The sequence below is a fragment of the Cynara cardunculus genome, assembly GCF_001531365.2.
Source record: "Cynara cardunculus var. scolymus isolate 2C chromosome LG 8, CcrdV1, whole genome shotgun sequence".
NCBI lineage: Eukaryota > Viridiplantae > Streptophyta > Magnoliopsida > Asterales > Asteraceae > Cynara > Cynara cardunculus.
Window position 1 is genome coordinate 2,947,721 of NC_037535.1, and position 22,830 is coordinate 2,970,550.

General features: G+C 34.1%; 1 protein-coding gene across 1 annotated transcript; it reads left to right on the top strand.

The window, feature by feature from the left end:
* The first annotated feature begins 1,727 nt into the window (after nucleotides 1-1,727).
* LOC112516774 (mitochondrial-processing peptidase subunit alpha-like) lies at nucleotides 1,728-9,813 on the top strand. Its single transcript, XM_025124008.1, has 13 exons — nucleotides 1,728-1,929; nucleotides 3,339-3,578; nucleotides 4,179-4,475; nucleotides 4,567-4,734; nucleotides 4,868-5,035; nucleotides 5,143-5,223; nucleotides 5,417-5,483; nucleotides 6,526-6,623; nucleotides 8,108-8,180; nucleotides 8,515-8,585; nucleotides 8,675-8,724; nucleotides 8,818-8,930; nucleotides 9,284-9,813. Exons 1-13 carry the CDS (start codon nucleotides 1,891-1,893, stop codon nucleotides 9,328-9,330), a joined length of 1,512 nt encoding a protein of 503 aa, XP_024979776.1. The 5' UTR covers nucleotides 1,728-1,890; the 3' UTR covers nucleotides 9,331-9,813.
* The last annotated feature ends 13,017 nt before the right edge of the window (nucleotides 9,814-22,830 follow it).

The window sequence follows — 22,830 nt, forward strand, 5'->3', positions numbered from 1 at the left end:
CGAGGCGACGAGCGACGAACGACGAGCGACGAGCGACGAGCGACCAGGCGAGGCGGCGAGGCGACGAGCGACGAACGACGAGCGACGAGCGACCAGGCGAGGCGGCGAGGCGACGAGCGGCGAGGCGGCGAGGCGACGAGGCGACGAGCGACGAGGGGGGAGGGAAGACCGGCGATGTGTACTGTTGGTAGTTATGTGCGAGCGACGAGAAGACGGTGATGGAGGGGGGAAGAAGGAGATGGGGGGAGAAGACGGTTCATGATGTTTCAAGAAGGAGATGGGGGGAGAAGACGAGAAGACGGTGATGATTTGGGAAAGGAGGGCATAGTTGGAAAAATGAACCTCTTAATGGTTTAGTGAGGTATAGGATGCAAAATGGTTAAGAGCCAATTGTCACCATTAAGAGGTTCTATTTTTTTTGCCAAACAGCCTCTGCCTCTTAACGATTAAGAGGCTGCCTCTTAATGTCACCATTAAGAGGCAAACAAACAGCCCCTTAATGCTTACCGGGTAAATTGTTGCATACGATGTTGTTTCCATGGATTAAAATCTTACCTGATAAGTAAGCGATAGTATTGAATTTCACAGGTAAACGCTTACTGAGTAAGTGATTAGGTAAACGGCGCCTTAGCCATTTCTTTCTCAATATTTCAAAAATATCACTATCTTCACAAGTAACAACTCCTCAACTTGTTGAGGGGTCAAAGTGTAAAAAGAAAGATGTTTCTAAACCAAGTCCGCAAGTGTAGAATCAAATTTGTAAATTTGTCCACACTTCCGCAAGTGGCGGAATTACGAACCTTTATCTAATTTACAGATACAATCCTTGTTTAAGAACTTGGTTCAGATTTTTTTATTTTTTTTACATTTTGACCCTTCTGTAAATTGAGGAGATGTCACCTAGGGGTGCTAATGGGTTGAGTTGATCGGGTTGAAGACATTTGAATAACCCAACCCAATGCTTGCGGTTTGGAAAAATCTTAACTCAATCCAACCCAAACCAAATTGCAACCCAACTCAACCCGTTCGGGTTGGTCGAGTTGATACTTTGGTATATTAAAATATTCTTCTAAACTTGAATATGTTATTTTCTCTACTCATAATTTCTTTTTCACCATCAACCATTTGATACAACTTATTCATATTTCTCATGTATATCACATTCAATTAATTTTCTCAATTTACATATATATATATATATATATATATATATATCATCACAGTTACTGAACATATATGAATGAGTTATATAGAGATATGAATAGATCGAAAATATGTGTATATGAAAAACGTACATGATAGTGTACTTGTCTAATGTATATTAATAGAAATTCAATAATCATATTAAATCCAAGAAATAAAAGGATATCGGGTTCATCGGGTTGGGTTGGGTTCAAATAATAGTAACCCAATATCAACCCAATACCTACGGTTTGATAATTTTACAACTCGATTAGACATCAGGTTACTTCGGGTTGAGTTATTTCGCGTTAAATTGGATTGGATTGATCGAGTTGGTCGAGTTTTTGAACACCCCTAATGTCACCTACAAAGATGATGATACTTTTAAAATTTAGACAGAAAAATAACTAATAAATAAATCCAAACACTGAAAATAGTTATTTTTATTTTTCATAAAATTAATGGAGATGCAAAATCTTTCATCAAAATAAGAGAAGATCTCACACGTGCCGTGAGAATAATTCTCACGTGTGGTAACACCATTCACCTCTTCCTTCTCGCCTCTCAACCGCCCCTCTCCCCACCCAAATCGTCGCCCAATCACCTCTCAATTTGGTTCGGCAGCTACGTCATAGAGAGGGAAGCAGTGGAGACAGGATCCACTGACCACAATTTCTTCTTTTCATCTCTCATTACTCATCGATTGTCATGTATCGACCTGCAGCTTCCAAAATCAGAACCCTAAAGGTTGGTTATATTCATTAATCTTTTGTTTATTACATAGCTAACATCCTGATTGTGAAGTAATTGTTTAACCGATTGATTCGAAATTTCAAAAAAAAAAAAAAATTCATGTTTTCTGTTATCGAATCATGTTATTACCTGCATCTTAGGGTTCTTAGATCTGATCGTGATGTATTTTCTACACTTGTAGTTTGATGATTTTTGTGTGTATTCGTAGTAAACCAACTGTGGGAATTAGGAACAGAATAATTATAAAATGTTCGACTGATGGCAGATAGAGAAGTTCGGGTAAATGTGAAAGCTTTAAATGGTATAAAGAAAGAAGACAAATTGTCATTTTAGCTCAATGTATGACAGTATGAGATAGAATACTCATATTTACATGAGTACACAAGGATTATACAAGAAAGAACTCATTAAATTAACATAAAGGTTCCTCGAATATGGGGGAATTGGGGAATATAGATAACTTATATTAAAAGGAGGTTTTTTGCTATTTGCTGTGGGTAATTTAAGGATCCATAATCCTGTTATGGACAAGAACTGTTTACATGTGTATATGCGGTACATACAGAAAGAGCTATGGAAATGACAAATGAAGTTCCTGGAGGCAAAAAAAGACGATGCACAAATACCTGACATGCTGTGTTGGTGTGAATGGTGGTAGAGGTGGATCTTACTGTTAGTTACTGTATTCATTGGATATAGAGCACTTAATCTGTTAAAGATAGTTATAGAGAAAGAGAGTTTTAAACTACGGCTTCCCATTCCAATCTCATGTCCTTTTTCGTTTACTAAATTATACGACCTTTTGTAAACCAACTCATACCAGATAAACCTGGTAAATCCTATGCAAAATTGGCGGAGGGTGTGTGCAAGCAGGCAACAAAACATGAGACCTAATGGATGGCAACTGAAGTTTCAAAAAATTTCTGGCAAATATGAGAAACTCTGAACAGTAAATAGTTGTAATGCAATGGGGTACCTATTCAAAGACATTATCTGACTTTCATTCATGCAGAGTAGAGTATCATGCTTTACTGTGCTTTTGCATTTTGGGTATTCCACATCTTTATACATGTTTATATCTGGAGGTTTGAATGTTTCTCCTGTAATAGACAAAAAATCTGACCTTTAAATAGGAAGATAAGATATTTCGAGGTAATTATCTAGATCTGTGGTAATGGACCATGGCACGGGTCATCGGTGAGGGACATCTTAACTTTTTTATTGTTCAAAATACGAAATAGATTTTTGCATCTATAAATCGAAACGCCCTTCCGTCAAATACTAGAATTAGCGGGGGCTTTTACATGGTTGTAGGCATGATCATTATCAAATTTTTTGTAATAGTTAATGATAAAATTAAGTTAAAAAATAATATTGTTTGCTGAAGTTGGGATATGCAACAGGGCCATGCAGGCAAAAGGACACTAACCAGGTTTGCAAGTTCAAGTGCTGTTGCAGCCAAGTCATCATCAGGGGGTCTTTTTAGCTGGTTTACTGGAGGAAGTGGTTCAAACCTTCCTCCTTTAGACTTTCCTCTTAAGGGTATTGAACTCCCACCTTCTTTACCTGATCATGTTGAACAGGGAAAGACAAAGATAACAACTCTCCCAAATGGTGTCAAAATCGCCTCAGAAACTTCAACAGTAAGTCGGCACTATATGTATTTATATTTTCCAAAGGCTTAGCCTTCAGTGTCTCTTACCATGGTTAAATTCAGATTGGTTGGAAGTCTCAAGCTCTCTAAACCTATCTTTAGGTTTTGCAGTTTTGCTTAATTGGGACAGATTTTGGATCAAAATATTAAGAATGCTTCTAGAGTGCATCTTGACTTGACATTGCTTGAATAATAGTGAATAAGCATATCGCTGTTAAGAAACATGTCAAGTGCAAAAGAGGCTTGTGTTGCACCATAAAAAGCCAAACCAAACCAAACCAAACGACTCCAGTAAATCCCACGCTTAGGTAGGGTCTGGGCGGGGAAGGATGTATACACATACACACCTTCCCTCTACCCCAAGGGTTAGAGAGAAGACCCCCGGTTGGTGTAGCACTTTGAGAATACATTAAACCATTTGGGCTTAAAGGAGCCTTATGTTTCTTTCTGAAAGGTAGAAACATAATTTCTTTTGTATTCTCCTGTAGTAAGAACATAAATCGAATTGAATAATATAACGTTAAATGAGTTGGTCATTGTTTTAAGCTTTATGCTGTTAATGATCAATTGTTTTTAATTTTTTGTATAGAACCCAGCCGCTTCTGTTGGGTTGTATGTTAATAGTGGCTCAATATATGAAACACCAGCTTCATTTGGGGCTACGCATGTTCTAGAACGTATGGCTTTTAAAAGCACAACTAATCGAAGCCACTTGCGCGTTGTGCGGGAAGTGGAAGCAATTGGTGGCAATGTGACAGCCTCTGCTTCTAGGGAGCAAATGGGTTACACTTATGATGCCCTTAAGGCTTATGTTCCTCAAATGGTAGAGCTACTTGTTGACTGTGCAAGAAATCAAGCTTTCTTGGATTGGGAGGTCGCTGAACAGGTGCCCTCTTATTTTCTTCATTTCTGATACTATATTTTTGTGATATCTTCAGGATATTTCCTTAATTTAAAACGTTACAATATTTTTGCAGATTCAAAAAGTTAAAGCTGAGATTGGTGAATATCACAACAATCCTGAGGCCTTGCTGTTAGAAGCAATTCATTCAGCTGGATATTCTGGTCCACTTGGGAATCCTCTTCTTGCCTCAGAAGGTTTACTTAACAGATTAAACAGTTCAGTTTTGGAGGAATTTGTTGCCGTGAGTCTCCTACCGTAGATTTTAAATAGCGAACTGCTTTTTCTAGTACCTTGTATTACTTTGATCCTTTTGAGATATTTATTAATTACATGTGGATTCTGTTCCTGAAAAACGTCTTGCTTCACAATTTTAGGCAAACTATACTGCTCCTCGAATGGTGCTTGTTGCATCAGGTGTTGAGCACGAGGAACTGTTGAAATATGCAGAACCTCTTCTCTCTGACTTGCCAGGTGGTGGTCAGGTTGAGGAGCCAAAGTCAGTGTATGTTGGAGGTGATCATCGTGTTATGGCTGATACAGGGGTGTGTCTCTTAAGTTGACCGCACAGTTATCTTGTCTTTCTCTATCCATCAGATATCTGTTTGTTCTTCCCTTCTGATGCATTGACCGGGTTTCTCTTTGTTATCAGAGAACTAGTTTTGCTCTTGCATTCGAAATTCCTGGTGGCTGGCTTAAGGAGAAGGAAGCCATGACCTTGACTGTTCTGCAGGTAGTTTTTCCACTTCCAGTATCCTCTTTCATTTATTTAATGGATGCAGCAATTATACTTCTTAATTCGGTCGACTTAACTACTTTTTCCTATTAATCTCTTTTGTCTGCTTGACCTTTTGTTTTCTTCTTGAACTTTATGGAATGTCAACTGATGATGAATGCAGGGAATTAACGATTTATTTTATTTACAGATGCTAATGGGAGGAGGTGGATCTTTTTCAGCTGGCGGTCCTGGAAAAGGGATGTACTCGCGGCTTTGTGAGTTACATGACACACTTAGCTTTCTTTGTACTACAATTATGAAATGGAACACAAGTGCATATCATATAATTATGCTTCTGTAGATGTTTTGAAAGTGCCCTACAAATAACCCCAATATTTTTGTACTCTCATCTTGTGTTTATGTATATTAACTTCATGAATCATATCAGGTGCAAATGCTGTCCAATAAACATATCCTTCAACTAAAGTAGATTTTTTGATGACATAAGACTCTGGATTCTCGAGGCAACATCATTCACCCTATTCTTGTCATATGACAGAACTGTAGTAGAATATTTGTTTAAACAAAAAATGTGCGAGGTTAGATAGAACCATCACATGACAAACTTGTGAAATCCCATTCACTGCAGAATTATAGGGACCGACAATTATGCGAAATTTGTTGGTTTCAGTGGAATCATCTTGTAATGAGAACTCCCATTGATGGCAGTCAACTATGTATTGCAATGAAAAAGGCTGACATTTTACAAGACACTCTCTCAGTTATGACCTATTAAGTTTAAGAATGTTTGGCATGTAGGTATTCTCATTTGCAGTAGCAAAAATTGAGAGTGCACGACTGCATGGAGGTGGAATGCAACCTTAGTGGTACAGAGAATTTCATTAAAGATGTTATCCAATTCAACTTGAAAAATTTCATACTGCCATCAAATTTGTTATCTAGCGAAAAGTGGTAGTCACTTTAGGAGTTTAAGACAATGCCTTTATATTGTAAATGTTCTGAGGGGAGCAGAGTTGTTACACATATGGCAGAAATCCAATATAAGCGACTAGTAACCAGTATTGATATTATCAATGTCATGATGCTACTATGTTTGCTCAATAGAACTGGTGTAACTGTTAAGAGGTAAGTTGTCAGATTTTTGGCCAAGGGTATATTAAATCAAATATGTTGATTTGTGATCTTGCTTTCTTTGTCCTGTTCTGTTTACAATTTTTAGTTATCGCACTTGCTTAACCTTTCAGTGCTTTAACCTTTGCTCACACATAGTTAATTTTGGATTACTGTTGTGAGCAGATCTTGGAGTCTTGAATGAGTACCCTGAGATTCAGTCATTTTCAGCATTCAACTCAATCTATAATCACACTGCCTTATTCGGAATTCAAGCTACCACAGTAAGACATCTGTTAGTTTTCAATTATTTTATTTCTGTGACAATTTAATCCTTTTAGTAAGATGTCTATATGTGCATCCATTAATCTGTCAACACAAAATGTGTTTCTTTCCTTCACTATATTCCAAATAAAATGACACTGGGATACCATTCAATTTCATGGTTCGACCACCTCCAGTTACTCCATTTCTTATAATTCTAGCTTTAGCATTTCAATTACTTAGTTGAGGTTATCCTTCTCTAGTTTTAGCAATGATGCAGGGAAATATATGTTCAAAATTTGTCTTATAATTTGTTTATGATATGATTCTGTTTTAAACAATATTTGTGTTAGCTTTGAGGCCACTATTTAGATTCATTAGTCCTTTAGGTCGCTTTTGGTACACTGGACAGGATCGAACAAAACATGGATCACTGTTCTACATTTGACATGGTTTTATGTGGAACAAACATGAACAAAGTGGAATAGGCGGGTTCCACCCCCCACCCAATGGAACAAGGTGGAACAAATCTATATTTTACCAAGATAACCTCAAAATAAAACCTAATTCTCTTCTAAAACATCATATACACCTCCCTCTTTACGTTTTATTCATTCTTTAAATTTTATTTATTGTATTTTATGCTCTTTAAACTTTCACTTTACTGTCCTCAAAATATTATTTTTTTGACTTTTTCTATATTTTGATTAATTTATTAAATATTAATAATAAAAAATAATATAGAAAGGAAATAACATAAAAATTGGAAACTACATAAACCTTTTATTTTAATGTCATGTTTAATCGTCTTGACGAAAACTTTCTATTGATATACTTTGTTATAAAAATTATTTATTTTCTTATAACTTAATGAATTACATAAATTAATCAAAATATATAAACACCTCATTAGGGGCAAATTGGTCATTTTATCTATTATGTCATGTCCAGTTCTGTTCTTACCAAATGTTGAACATCTGTTCTGTCCTGTCCTCTTCAGTCCAGATACCAAACACACCCTAAAGGTTACTATCTATAGATTTTGTTTGCTGTATCTTCAATTTTATGAAACGTAGAAAGTTCTTCTGTCAAGTGCTGATCAAAATTCTTCAGAACCCATATCCAAGATTGTATGCTTTGTGAAATCAATGCTGATAGTACTAGCTACTAATTAGGCTACCAGCAAGATGAATACCAAGACTGTCTCAATATATTTTCTCTTTAACACTATTTATTCTGTCAATTGAGCGATGGTGCTTCTGTATTGGTGCATGGTCATTGACAATTGGTTGTTATTATGGTTAAGACTAGACAATTTGCAATGATGTGTTTTGTTGAAATCCCGCCTTCCAAGTCTAATTTCATCTGTTTGGCCTGCTCAAACGTGTCTCCTATTTTTCTCCTCCTTTTTTTTTTATGTCCAACGATTGTCCCTTTTTTTGGGTGAAAACGAACTTTCTCTTCTATATTGCTTCAATCACTGATGCCGATCAGTATATTGCAGAGTTCTGATTTTGTATCAAAAGCCATTGATGTTGCAGTGAAACAACTCATTGCAGTTGCCACTAACGGAGAAGGTAAACTATTTGGCATGCTTTAACTACTTTTTCCGAGTTTTATGCCAATGTTCTCTTCTGCTGCAAAAGTTTCAACCAAGACACTTGAGTGCTGTTATCTTTTTGAGAACATGCAAACCAACTATTTCATGTATTATTCATAATGAATAATCCTTAATATACTTGAATATTATACATCGTGAATATCATGCATTTTAATTATGAATATTTTTCATCATGAATATCTATCACGATGTTCAACATTAATAAAGCATTGAATCGTTGGTTCAGGTTCTCAAAATATTTATGGTTCTCGTTTGAACCCATCCTTACTGATATAATACCCGTCTTTCAGTCAACCAGGTACAGTTGAATCGTGCCAAGCAGTCAACCAAGTCCGCCATTCTGATGACCCTTGAGTCGAGAGTATGTAACTTAGCTCGTGTTTTACTAGTCAACTGATCAGTTAATACAAGCTCATGTTTAATGTGCTCATAACTGGTCTTCATATGCAGATGGTTGCTTCAGAAGATATAGGCAGACAAATATTGACATACGGGGAAAGGTATTTTTTTAATAATTCCTGTCTTCTCTTTCCACTGTTAATCTGTCTTGATAATCTCGAGCCTGACCTTGTAATCGTTTTAATCTTCTTTAGGAAACCTGTGGAGTATTTCCTGAAAGCTATCGATGAAGTATCGGCCAACGACATCACTTCTATTGCGAAAAAGCTTCTTTCTTCTCCTCTCACCATGGCTTCTCATGGAGATGGTAATTTTCCGCTAATGATAAAACAGTCAACTTTTCTCCTCTTTTTATACTATTTTGTCCTAGGAAAATTAAAATAAAAACCGTAAAAAGGTTGCAAACCGTGAAAACAAGTTTCCATGTATGGTTTCACACACAACATATAGGATCATTTCACATGTGAAAAAAGAATAAATAAATATGTTTCGCATATGAAACACACACATACACATGTGAAACACCTTGAATCCTAGATTAAGATGAAATTCATTGAATGGGTGGGAATGGTTTTCACGGGTTCGTAACATTTGAGTGGTTTTTACTTGATTTTCCCCTTTTTCACCTATGACCTACTTAACTTATCCATGTTTTGCCAGTTACAAATGTACCAACATATGACTCGGTCAGCAGCAAATTTCGTTAGTGGTGTGACCACTTCAAAGTGCCAAAATCGGGTACTATCTTGCTTCTACACTTTGTGAATCTTTCAAGGTAATCTATACACCTGATAACCATGGATAATAAGGACATTTTTAGATGCCTTCTGCTTTACAAAAGAATAATTTAAGGCAATCCCATCAATTTTCAAGGCTTGATACGTATTCCCTGTAACTTTTTCGGAGTTTTTCAGCGGGATCAGTCGGTGGACATCATACCGTCTTTGAAATAACTCATGTATTTACTAAAAAGACCAAAAATCGGGGGTTTGACCAGTCGTTTTGTTGGGGTTTGGGGTTTTATTAGTCTGAATTCAGATGAAACTTAGATTTTGTTGGGTTAAATTTGGATTTTTGGTTTGAAAGAAGAGGCAAAAAGTCTCTTCTATTACTGGGTTCCAACCATTCATGTATGAAGATTTTGTCATAACAAAAATAATGTGACATGCTATAAGATAGTTTGTTGTGCATGATGCAAGTTATCTGCAAAGTTTGATGCATGATTTGAGCAAGTGTTTGTGTTTACTGCACCCATAAATTTAAAAAAAACCAAGAAACAAGAGACTGGTTTGATGGGGTTTGTTTGAGCAAAAGCTTGTTTGGAGGAGATAGAAGTACTTATAAGAGTGAAATTTTGTGAACCATGAGTGGACAGGACTGGTCAAGACTGAACAGGTGAGTTCAGGAAGAATTTAGGGTTTTAATTTGACATAGGGGTTGTTTGTTTCTCTTCATAGTTCCATTAATAGGTAGTCTCTGAATTGTTAAGAGGCGAATCTTGTTTGACAAAAAAAGTATGTCTCTTAATGGTTTTAAAACCCCGAGTGATTTTGTATCATGGGCTTCCCTTAACCATTAAGGCTGCATTTGGTACATGGGACGAGACAGGACAAGACGGGACAAAACCCACTGTCCCATGTTTGGCGCAGCATGGGACAGAATAAGAATTCATTGTTCCACATTTGGCGCGACATGAGACAGGGACAAGAATTGAGACAAGGTGGGATAACATGGGACAAAAGAGGTTTTTTCTTGTTCCACCAATTATCAAACAATTATATTTCATTTTGCACTATATCATGAGAGCCTCTTAATTATTCTGATCACTTGATCATTCTGTATCAAAACATTCAATAACTACTAAATAACCCCATGTGTAGTTTAGTAATTTACCAATCTCGTCTCTATTTCTTCTCGTTGTTCCACCAATCTTGGGGTACATAATGCATTTTTGCATTTTTTTTGTGTAACCACTTGAGTTATGACGTATTGATTAAGGGCTCAGGGGATACAGTGGAAAAATCATCTTGGGTTCGAATCTAGGACCTGCAACTGCAATGACTCATGCCATTCGTGGTCGCCCAAGGGATTAGTCGGTGTGTATAAGCTAGCTTGGATACCTACCATTACAAAAAAAAAAAAGAATACATTTTTGCCCCACTGCTGTTCTAGCTTAATGTAGCTCCAAACGTGGGACACGTTTTTGTACTATGATGTCTCGTACTGTTCATCAATACCGGAGCCATTGTCAATGGCTTGATAGTAGAAGGGTGTGTGAAAGTATTGAATGGTGGCATAGACTATTTGCAATGCAAAAAGCAAGAAATTGTTTGGATTTTGATGAATATTAATTGGAAGTTGGGTGTGAAGTCTAAAAGTGAACCAAAGTAGTAGATAAGAGGAGAAAACAAGAGAGGAAGATGAACCTAACACTTAGATTTTTTCTTGGGTGTTTTATGAGTCAAACCCAACCCACTCACCCTTTAAAAGTCCTAACTAACTTGTGAAAAGAAACCCTAATCAATTTTTGCTTGTAGAATTTCTTAAATAAGAATCGATATCCGTCTTCGTAAGTAACCCTCGAACGCTACATTATGAACATCCGCATCGGGATTTTAAATGCAATTGCTTGTTTGTCACGTCAACGAATTTTACTAATGTGATACATCAGTACTTTATGGTAATGTGTTACAAGATTAACCACAAGGGTGGTGCCTGATTGGTTTCAGCTTGGCTCCAAAGGTCAAAAGTACCAGAAGGTTCCATGTTCAAATCTAAGCAGGAATAAAAATTCTCTTGTGGCCACAGAGGTTCAAATGCAGTGACTCCAGGCTATCTGCAAAGCAGGTGGCCGTCCTGGGATTAGTTGGCTTGCATAGCGGGTTGGATATCCAAGTTAATCAAAAAAATATGTTACAAGATTGTAAAATAGTTACCAAAGATAATGTTTTTAATAACAAATCGAGGTATCGTTTATCACACGCTTATCAGATGAACATGATAAGGACCAAAAATTTTACTTGCAAGAGACATGTCTACAACCGATGTTCCTATGTGGAAGTGATGGAGAAGAATCATACCCAAAAGTAAGAGGCGTTTAGAAACAATTCATTTCGATGGCTGGGAACGAATGAAAGTGGTGACTCTTACCAATAAACGCTTATCTGGTAAGTATTTGATAAACTGACGCTGTATATTGAAGGAAATGGAGTGGATGGTTTAACTATATAAAACCCTTATCCATATTGAAATTGAAATGTAAAATGAGAGGAGAATCAATCAAGAATTTAAGGTGCAATAGTTTAATGTTTGTGGGCAGGACTTTCAAATGTTGCTTAATAATCAAGACAAAGCATGCATCCCTCAATTAAGAATCACATGCATCAAAAAGAGAGATGTCTTATTGTTTATTATATATCAATTTTTGCATAAATTATGGGGCTTAATCAAACAAGACAAAACTCAATTTTCTTTTATTTGGGCTTACTCAATTTAGTATTTATTTATTTATATAAATTTGAATTTTGGGTCTTTACAATATAATCAAATGGAATATTTAGGGATTGTAATTACAAGGGTGATGACTGATTGGTTTGAGTTTGGCTTCAAAGGTCAAAAGTATCAGGAGGTCTCAGGTTTAAATCCAATGAGGAATAAAAATCCCCTTGTGACCACGGATTAGAGATGGCCAAATGGGTCCCGGCCCGGCCCGGGACCGCTGGAGGACCGGGACCGGGGCCGACGTGGGACCGGCCCGGGACCGGGACCGGTAAGGACCGAAAACCGGGACCGGTTGAGGTTTTTGGTAGTTTCGTGGGACCGGGACCGACCGGGACCGGGACCGGTTATGGGACTGACTATGGACCGGCCCGGCCCGGCCCGAAAATTCAATTAATTTTATAAATAAATGTATTTTTAAATAATTTTATAATGTATTTTTATAAGAAAACGTAATTTTAATTATATTAAAACGCATTTTTAAAGTGTATTTGAGTGACCCAATTGTAAATTTTATAATGTATTAAAAATATATATCATTAAAAAAAAATCTTATTTTTTTAATGAAGGACCGGTTGGGACCGGCGGCCCATAACCGGTTATAAAGTGCCTATACCGGTCCTATCATTTTCGACCGGGACCGGGACCGACACCGGGACCGGTTACGCTGGGACCGGTTATGGCCGGTTATGAGAATGGTGAGGACCGATTGGGACCGGCCCGGGACCGGTTTTTGGCCATCTCTACCACGGATGTTCAAATGCGGTGACTTTGGGCTATTTGCAAAGCAGGTGGTCGTCCTGAGATTAGTCGGCTCGCATAGCGGGTTGGATATCCAGGTTAATAAAAAAATATATATTTATGGATTGTTTATCAAATATTTATTGTCTCTTGCTGAGTAAGAGATAAAGATGACGGTGCTCATTAATAATTTTGTGGTACCATTTTGTTGACCAAACATCTTACCTGATAAGTGAGGGTGGTGACTTTTACTGTTACTGGGTCAGCGCTTACAGACTTCTGTAAGAGATGATGATGGTATTATTCTGCTGACCAAGATTTTTACATGATAAGTGAGAGTGATGACTTTTACCATCGTCTTGATAAGAGATGATGATGTTTATTAATAACCTTACATGGTAAGATAAGTTATGCCGGTGACTCTTATCCGATAAATGCTTATTCGTTAAGTATTGATGAATGGTCTTTTTATTCAATTTAAGAACTGAATGTAACATGACCTCGGACTGATGAGGGGCTCAAGGGTACTCTTAATAGATAACAGAAAGCGGATTTTGATTCTGTTGGCGTAAAAATGGTATAATTTACAAACATATGAGATGTTATTCAGTTTAAGAATTCCTAATATATCTTTCTTGTACGTGTAAATGACACGGTGATGACGTTATTTCTATTTATATATCGGTTGTCAATTCATCTTAAACAGTAAAGTTTTTTATGGTTTGATGTTAATATTCCTACCATTTATTATTGCATTTATGTGAAAAGAACATGAATTGTGAATGCTTATATGGATTTACTATTTAGTACCAGAAGGGTAATCGTGCAATGCAGCGGGATATATCTTGATTTTAATGTTTCATTTTATTCGGTTTGTGTAGATGTTTTCATACGGTTTTTATGTGGTTTGGAGAAAGTGATAATATTTTTATTTTTGAATAAAATATAAATTTAAAGATATTATAAAATTTCAAAAATAAATATATCAATATATTAATATCAAATTAACTATTTAAATTTTTTTTGTTTTTGTGTAATTTATTTAATTTATTTTTTTATTATAATTTAATTTAAATTTAGTAACAAAATAATTTATTTTTGATTTAATAATATAATTTTTTATAAGGATAATGATTAAGTATTTTGTCAGAACTCAATTATTATGCTAATTATATTTTAAATTTTTTATATTTAAAATGAAATGTTTATCTTGTATTTGACTATGTTTATCTGCAGTTAATTACACGAATTCAAATATGAAGCTTTAATAAGTTGTACTTACGCACAGTTTATTTGTAATTTTGAATTTTAAGTAATATGCATCAATAAACAGTTCTTCATGCATAAAAAATAATTTTTAAGAGTTTTTGTCATATGTTTTATAATATAGCATAGATAAATTATAAAATTTGAAACCACAAGGGTGGTACCATTGGTTTGAGCTTGGACTCCAAATGTCAAAAGTGCCTAAAGGTTCCAGGTTCGAATCCAAGGAGGAATAAAAATCCTCTTGTGGCCATGGATGTTCAAATATGGTGACTCTGGGCTATCTTGGGATTAGTCGGCTCGTATAACGGGTTGAATATCTAGGTTAATAATAAAAATTGATTGAACATATAGTAAAAAAAATATAAAAAACATTATATACAACTGGTTAGAGCATCTCTGACAATTTTTCTAAAATAAAGAAAATTGAGATTTTAGACAATTTTTTGATCCAACATATTCTCTAAAATGGAGAAAGTATAATATAAGGTGTAAGAGTGTCTCCATCAAATTAAAATCTGTTCTTAATTTTGCTCCAACAGCTTCTTTATATTCTTTTATAAAATAGAGGAAACAAGAGAAAACTTTAAGTTCAGATAATTCTCTAAAGTGACGTTTTGTTTAAGAGATGTTGAATTTTAAAGTCTTATTTCACTTCTGATTAATAAAAGATAATACCGAAGTCTGAAATCTAAACCAACAAGATTGTTCGTTTTTCTAAACTGACAAATATCTGAATATGTATAACTGTCTATTTTATCCCTCAAAATATTATACTGTTTAAACTTATAAAAACACTGGATTTTGGAAATCAAATGATACTTTTAAAGCAAGAACATAGTTCCTAGCTACATCAACCAACATTTGAATTTGGAAACCAAATTCTCAGCAGCATAAATCAATTACAAACAGCAACTACCACAGGGACTATAAAGAAATCAAATATAAGGGATCGTGATTATTTTCAAAATACAGGGACTGTAAAGAAAATCACACATGTTCTTAACTACATCAACAACAGGGACGATTCACATGGACGAACAACAACTAATTAAAACAGAAATTGAAGGGGTGATTGACGTACCCTAGAGATCGATTGGCCTTGCACTCAATTTGGTTTGAGATCAATTTGGATATTAACCGACTTTACACTCGATTTGGGTCGAGCCCGTTGAGAGAGCTGGAGGCGAGGGCGAGAGAGTGAGGCTGCTGTATTGAGCGAATAAGAGGAAATAAGTGATTAAGTTACCACTTTTTTCAGTTTACTTTAAGAGATAAGAGGGTTTGAAAAAATAACAAAAAAGCAAACAGTCTGAAGTCCAAAATGTCTGATCGAATAAGAGGTAAACTGAAAAAAATGCCATAAAACTTGATCTAAGAAAGAAAGAAATGATTATTTTATTCGTTGCTAATAATAAAATTAAATTATTACTATTATTTTAATATGAAGATTTTTTTAAATATATTTTTTTTTGAAAGGCAAAAAAGGAAGGACAAGGAGGAGAGCTTTGACATGGCCATCACCCTCACCAAACCAACCAATAATATTAAACAAAACAATCCAACAAGAAGCTAGACACAAGAGGAAACAAGAATCCACAATAACAAACGAAAACAAAAAGAAGCAAAAAGAGACATCCCCAAACAAAAGCCAAGGCAAAACCCAAGCCTAAGACAAGCAAATAGACTAAACAAGGTAATTTTTTATAGAAGGAAACTAATGGGCATGATGCCAAATTTAAAGGCAAATCTAAAAAAATCAAACTCCCACATTTTTTTTATTTTAAATTTATTAATATATTTAAAATTTCTAAGCAACAATTTAAAATAAAAAAAATGTGGGAGATTGATTTTTTTAGATTTGCCTTTATTTTCTGTAGCAAATTTGTTGTTGCCCTTTAAATTTGGCATCATGCCCATTAGTTTCCTTCTATAAAAAACCATGTGATGTAATAAAAAATTCCATATTTTTAAAAAGAAAAATTGAAGTTTTATTGGTAAATTTAATGTTTATTCATATATATATATATGAATGATTAAATACAAACCAACCAATTTATACAAATCGTATAAACCATCTTCATCCATCAATTTCATTATTTAATCTTATGAAAAAAAATTTATGAAATTGTTTAATCTTGTGAAATTATTTCATATAATAATTTTTTTTGATGAAGTTATTTCATATATGATTATGAAATTATTTTATATAATACTTAATAAAACTGTTTAATGTATTTTTTAAAGTTATAATAATGAGGATGATAATATCAATGATTAACACCCTCCACAATAAAAATTATTAATCAACCTCTCATAATTACAAAAAAAAAATGAACAAAATAAAAAATTATGATTGGTTGAATAAGGTTTATACGGTTTATACAAATAACGTGATTTGTAAAATAAACCCTCCCTTTCTCCCTCTCTCTATGTATATTTCTCTTTCATTATGTTTCATGTGAGTTTATTTAGCATTAATTAAATATTTAAAGATTAAAAAAATAATATAAATCAGGTAAAAAGCAATGTTTCTTTTTCATTGTCTGATGACTTTTATGAACCACAAATAAGAAATTACTACATGATTAACATGATGTAAAAAAATTGTATTTTCTTGAAATTAAGAAATTACCATATGACCAAAAACATGGTGGTATCGTAGATTCTGGTCTTCTAGAAGGTTGGAAATTCAAACCTCACCAAAAATGATGAGGGTGTGTGAGTTTATTTGTTACATTTGTCGTATATAAATATTATATATTTCAAAATAAAAAAAAAAGAAATTACAATATGATTAACATGATCTAAAAGATCGTATTTTCTTGAAAATGAGAATTCTGTTTGTTTTTTTTTTTTTTTTTTGAAATTTGCTCTTAATCACCTCTTAAGTATGAATCGTTTAGACATTTCCATTTTCAGACAGTTTGATTTTTTATCTTCAAAATAAGAGCTTAAATGATGTTTCTTTCCTCTGAATTTTTAAATGATAAACCTATCATTTAATACCTCTTAATTCAATTCTTTCTCGTCGGTGGCCCATCTTACAACGATCCACGATTCTCCTCACGACTAACACAATACATAATCAAGATCTGAAGGCGACGAAGAAGATCACCATCTCCTGCTGATATCCCAATCTCCTCTTCTACGAATCTCATGATAAAATTGTAATCGACGGATTAGATTCAGATTCCATAATACAACTGATTTCAACTCCATCCACCATAAGGAAAACTCTGAATTATTTTGTTATTTGACTAAAACCTTGAAAGAAAAAAATACAAATCCATCTTGAAACAGAACATTGCAATAACCAATATGACTGATTCGGATTTCAGACTTCAGACATAAAAACAAACAGTCTGACTGATTCAGACTTCATATTTCAACACCACCTCTTAAAAATCAGAAATGAAATCATACCCCAGACTTCATCACCTCTTAGAAAACAAACGCCACCTATATTTGTTTTCATAATTACAACTAAAATTGACAATTTATTGATAGATATATATCACATTAATTTCAATTAAAATATGTATATTATTAATGAATAGATTCATCAATGAATATATACTATATGTTGATTAATGAATATATTCACTTGTATTTATATTTTCTTTACAAATATTAATCAACAAATATATATTTAAAAATTATTTCGACCATTCTTAAAATTTTGACGTTCTTAATCGATCATTTTTGAGCCAGTTAAATACACAAATTAAGTCTAAAACCATCGATAAACATGAAAAACGATTATTTCAAGTCAATTGGAAATCACACACATTTGCTCGAAATTGCATCATAGTTATCGTTAATATATATTTGTAAAAACTATATGATAAAATATTAACCATGTTAGATTATATGTAACATATTTTTTAAAATAGAGATTTTGTTATCTATTTTGCACCAACATATTATATATCACTTGGGATCACGTGAGACCAGCCTATTTTAGTGAGACCCGTGAGACCATTTTTTTACACTTGAAACTTCACATCAAAACACTGTGAAGATGACCAATCACACTGTTTCTATTGTGAAGGTTCGACTTGTTTTTACCTTCACAACATTTTGCTGTGAAGTTTCAAGTATAAAAAAGTGGTCTCACGTGAACCCACCCCCTCACCCCACACACACACACACACACACACACATATATATATATATATATATATATATATATATATATATATAAAAGCTTCTAAATAGATAAACAATAGAAAACTCAAAGTTTAAGAAAATTTTCTAATATAACGTGAGTAGAAAAAAAATGATTTGTTTATTTTCTAACTAAAAAGTGTATTAGATTATAAGATTATAAAATATTTTAGTAATATAACTGATGTTTAAATCCTTAAAATAAAAAATATTTTGGAGTCGAATATGATTCTTTTCTTTAAAAATTTCGATTTTTGATTTTATTTTAAAGAAGTTATAAAAGAAATCTATTGAACCAGTATCTTATACTATATTACATGAATAAAATGATATAACCAAAGGATCTTCATCCTAACGGTATCATAGTCTTTGACTTCCTAGGAGGTTTGGGGTTTAAACCCCACTAAAGGTGACGAGGGTATGCGAATGTATTTGTTGTAGTTGAAGTATATAAATATTATATACTTATTCATTGGTTGAGCTTGGTTAACAAAGTTAACACAATAATCTTGGTTAACATTTGAACCAATCACACACGTGCTCTCTCTCTCTATATATATATATAAATAAAGGAAGAAAACATAAATGATTATAATAATGTGGGACCCATCCCCATGTTGGTATAAGTCAAAATTCAAGAAAATGAAAGTTGTGAACCAACAATTTTGATAATTGTTTGGACAAAAGAAGAAATCCAATCAAAGGGTGTGCTTACTTCTTCTTGAATGATTTGTGGCCATTGATTCATTTCATGTGTCACTTGTTGTTATTATTGTTGTAGATTTTTTCCAAAAGAAAATAGGACAAGAAGATGATGGACATCACCCCCTTTTCCAATCATGCCCTTTTCTTTACCCCCAAACATTTTTTGGACCATTCATCATTTAATCTTTGACTTCCCATAAAATAATCTCAAGATTGCACCTTCTAAAAACATGATCTTTTTGCATATATTCTCACATTTTTTAGTTTTTCGTCATAGCAAGAATCAAGAAACACATGAGTCGACAACGCCATGTGTTACAGTGATTCCGAAAGTATCTATGTTTAACTCAGTTGGTTTTTTGTCACAGCAAGAATCGATAAGCCACATGTTGTAATCTACGAAATTCAGCAATTCATCCTGTATAATCATATATCAATACATGAACAATAAAGATTTCTACCCTTTTAGTTTAATCAGATTCTAGTGAGGTTTACTGGGTATGGCACAAAATATTCATTTGGAAAGGCAACTTTTATGTATATCGAAAAGATAGAACATGGGTCGTAATCCTTTCACAGCATTTTTGTATATCAGGTAAGATTGCTAAATAGAGATTGTTGATTGATATGCACCAACATTTGTGTCAAAAGACAGTTGTTTTTATATGATAACAAAAAGGTCACGAGTTTAACTTGTATCCTCGACATATACAATGAACTACAAACAACACGATATCAGATTTCAAACTTGTTAGATGTTATTTTATCTGTTTCTTAAAAAATATGGGTAACTAGTAAGCAAGAAAAGAAGTATGCTTCATAAGAAAAGGAAAGAAAGAATGGCAAGCCATCATCATGTTATGCCAAGTAATTTTGGGATATGGTGGACCATTAAGAGGGGGAGGGGGGTCTCCTATTCTCTCTCATGGGTGTAATCTATATATGTGATTATTATGTGTGACTTGTGACTTCTTACCAAAAAGGTCAAGACCTAAAGAGATGGGGGAATGACCTATGTAACTAGATTGGGGTAATTAAGGCATTTAATGCTTAAACTTTCATGAACTTTGCTTTACAAAACAAATTCAAATTAAGAATGGGGTTGAAATTGTCAATCTTACCCTTCCAACCAATCGGGTATGAACTTGCTCTGATTGATTACGTATACGTATACATATACATATCTTGTCATATTCAATAACCATGTGAGGTTACAGTGTCTAATAAGCATTTTACTTTTGGCAATCGAATAAGATAACTTAATCAAATGTCTGTCAGATATAACTTGTCATGATCAACTAATCTTATGTTGTTGGTGAATAGCAATCGGGTTCTTACCTGATTCTTTTTTGGTAGCTGGATAAGATTTAAATATTCTTTTACACATTTCTTATATGGTTCTTTCATTGTATTCAGGTAAGATTTAAATATTCTTTTACACATTTCTTTTCATGCATCCTGAAAACAGTATATGAAACATACCACATAATTCATCTACAGACTGCAACACATTTTAACTTGCAGTTGAGAAGTAACAACAATAATATGAATCATGTCATTTCAAGAATAATATGAAGCTAATATATGTACATACAACATCATATACATAGATGAGTAAGACACTGTTGTAATATGTAAATCTTGTTGAAAATTAAAGGGCAAGTCCCATGTAGATAGTGATGGGTTGTCTATTAACCTATACAGACTATTAACAGTGTGGTCTCCTCCTAATCCGAAGATCAGTGTAACACCTAAAAACTCAAAATATCCAAATATAATAATATAAAGCCAAAACGACACCAAAAGTAAACAAGTATAAAGTTTCTCGACACAATGTTTGCAGCGGGTAACATAACATACATCCACAACTGAGAATTATTACAAGCTAAGGATGATAGAAACTAAGTGGACAATCCATCCACTAAAAAAGTATCAAATCTTCCTCTTTCCCTTTGAGTTACTCTCTACCTGATACTTACTTGAAAAGGTTTAGTTTTGAAAAACAAAGGTTAGACCATGAAGCCTAGTGAATTCCCTTGATCACAATTTCAACATTTTTAGAACAGTTGAGTCAACATTGGGAAACTATCATACTCATATAAACGAGAACACATTCCCAAACACACAGATATTGCACAACATATGTAGGCACAATATCAAACCCTCGTCACATTCACAATTCAGGCCCCCAGTAGATACCTATCCAATATGCTCGAGAAACAAATCCAAGGAACATGGATTATCACTCCCAAGAGATATGACTATCTCAAAGTACCGTACACCTGTTGTGCAATTCCATACACTCTACATAGCCACATATAGCTTAACAACATCAAAGGTACAACATGGTAAATTTGCATGCTAAAAATCATTAATGCATAAAACCATATTCAATGCTTAAAAGCATTTAGAAATGATAACAAGTTATAAAAAATCAGTGTCAGAGAACTCACCTGGCATTCTCCCCAAGCTTAACGGCTAAAAACTCAAACTGAACGCCTGAATTAACCAAGATAAGGAAGGCGTTAACCAAACTTAAACCTCTAAAAAGTCTTCTATTATAACCTTTTAGAGAACCCCTAAAAAGATGCTTCAAACTTCGACTCGAAATGAGAAAGAAACAGTCGAAGTCATACCACAACAGTGGCTTACGCGACTTGCACAACGACCTAGGTCACGCGTCAATTCACACCACAACCGTGGCTTATGCTACTTGCGTCGTGACCTAAGTCGTGCGCCAAGTCGCGTAACCACTGTTTGCGCTGCTTCGTTCCCTACAGTTCCAATCAAAATCCATGCACCAATTCACTCATAAGTCGATATTTCCATGTCTAATTAACATGATATAACATTAGGAAACTTTCCAAAATATAATCCAACTCAAATATAATCATTATGCTCAACTAATTCTCCATCCCCCAATCAAACCATGGATTTTGTGATAATCGGTTATAAAGTTCAGGGTTGTTTTAGAAATTGATGGTAAGTAGAGGGGTTTATTTTGGTTATATGCCTAAATGATTTAAAATCCTCCACCACCTTCTATAGTTTATATGGTTAATTGATGAAATATTTTGATATATCTCATTGGGATGTTAGGAAGTTAAAAGAAAAGATAAAAGTGAGAAAAAGATTTTGTGTGTGTCGAACTCGTGAAAACTTAACCGAAGAGCAAGAAAGAAGAATTGAATTTCGTGATTCTCAACCCGAAATCTGAATATCTTCATCTCATTGTGATTATAAGGTAAGTTTTATTTACAAAACATCAATTTCTTGCTTTTTTGGTGAAGAAATCGTAAGGTTTCGAACTTGAGGTGGTTATCACATCCTTGAGGTGCGACCCATGTGGGTTCTCGTATGTGTATGATGTGAGAAGTTACTGTTATCATATCTGTTGGATGCGACAACTTTATGACTTATTTATTTTATTGAGACAAATTGTTATGTGATGTAATAAATAGGTTATTGTATTGGTTGATGTGACAAGTGAGTGTTGTCTCATCATCTTGATGCGACAAAAGATATTTTAGTGATTTTCATCCTGTAATAGCAATAAAAGGGACTTCTCATTAGATCTTAAGGTCTAACCCTCTTTTTGGTGTTTTGAAAATGTGCATTACAGGTCAGAAATAATCAGATAACAAAGATAAAGAAAAATTGTGAAGAATTTATAATTCTGTGCATGGGATGTTGGAATGATGTGTTATCTTTTGTATTTGAATACTTGTTATGTATACATGTTTTGTACTGAGTTACGTGAAAAAATTTGGTAGCTACTTTTGTATTGTAGCATTTGTGTACATTTGGGAACGAATGTGTAGAATTGT

Bases quoted from the DNA above. Each gene is read 5' to 3' on its own strand.
- LOC112516774 (XM_025124008.1), top strand. From the start codon at position 1,891: ATGTATCGACCTGCAGCTTCCAAAATCAGAACCCTAAAG. The intron at 4,735-4,867 runs GTGAGTCTCCTA...TCACAATTTTAG, and splicing joins TTTTGGAGGAATTTGTTGCC to GCAAACTATACTGCTCCTCG. The intron at 8,586-8,674 runs GTATGTAACTTA...CTTCATATGCAG, and splicing joins TGATGACCCTTGAGTCGAGA to ATGGTTGCTTCAGAAGATAT.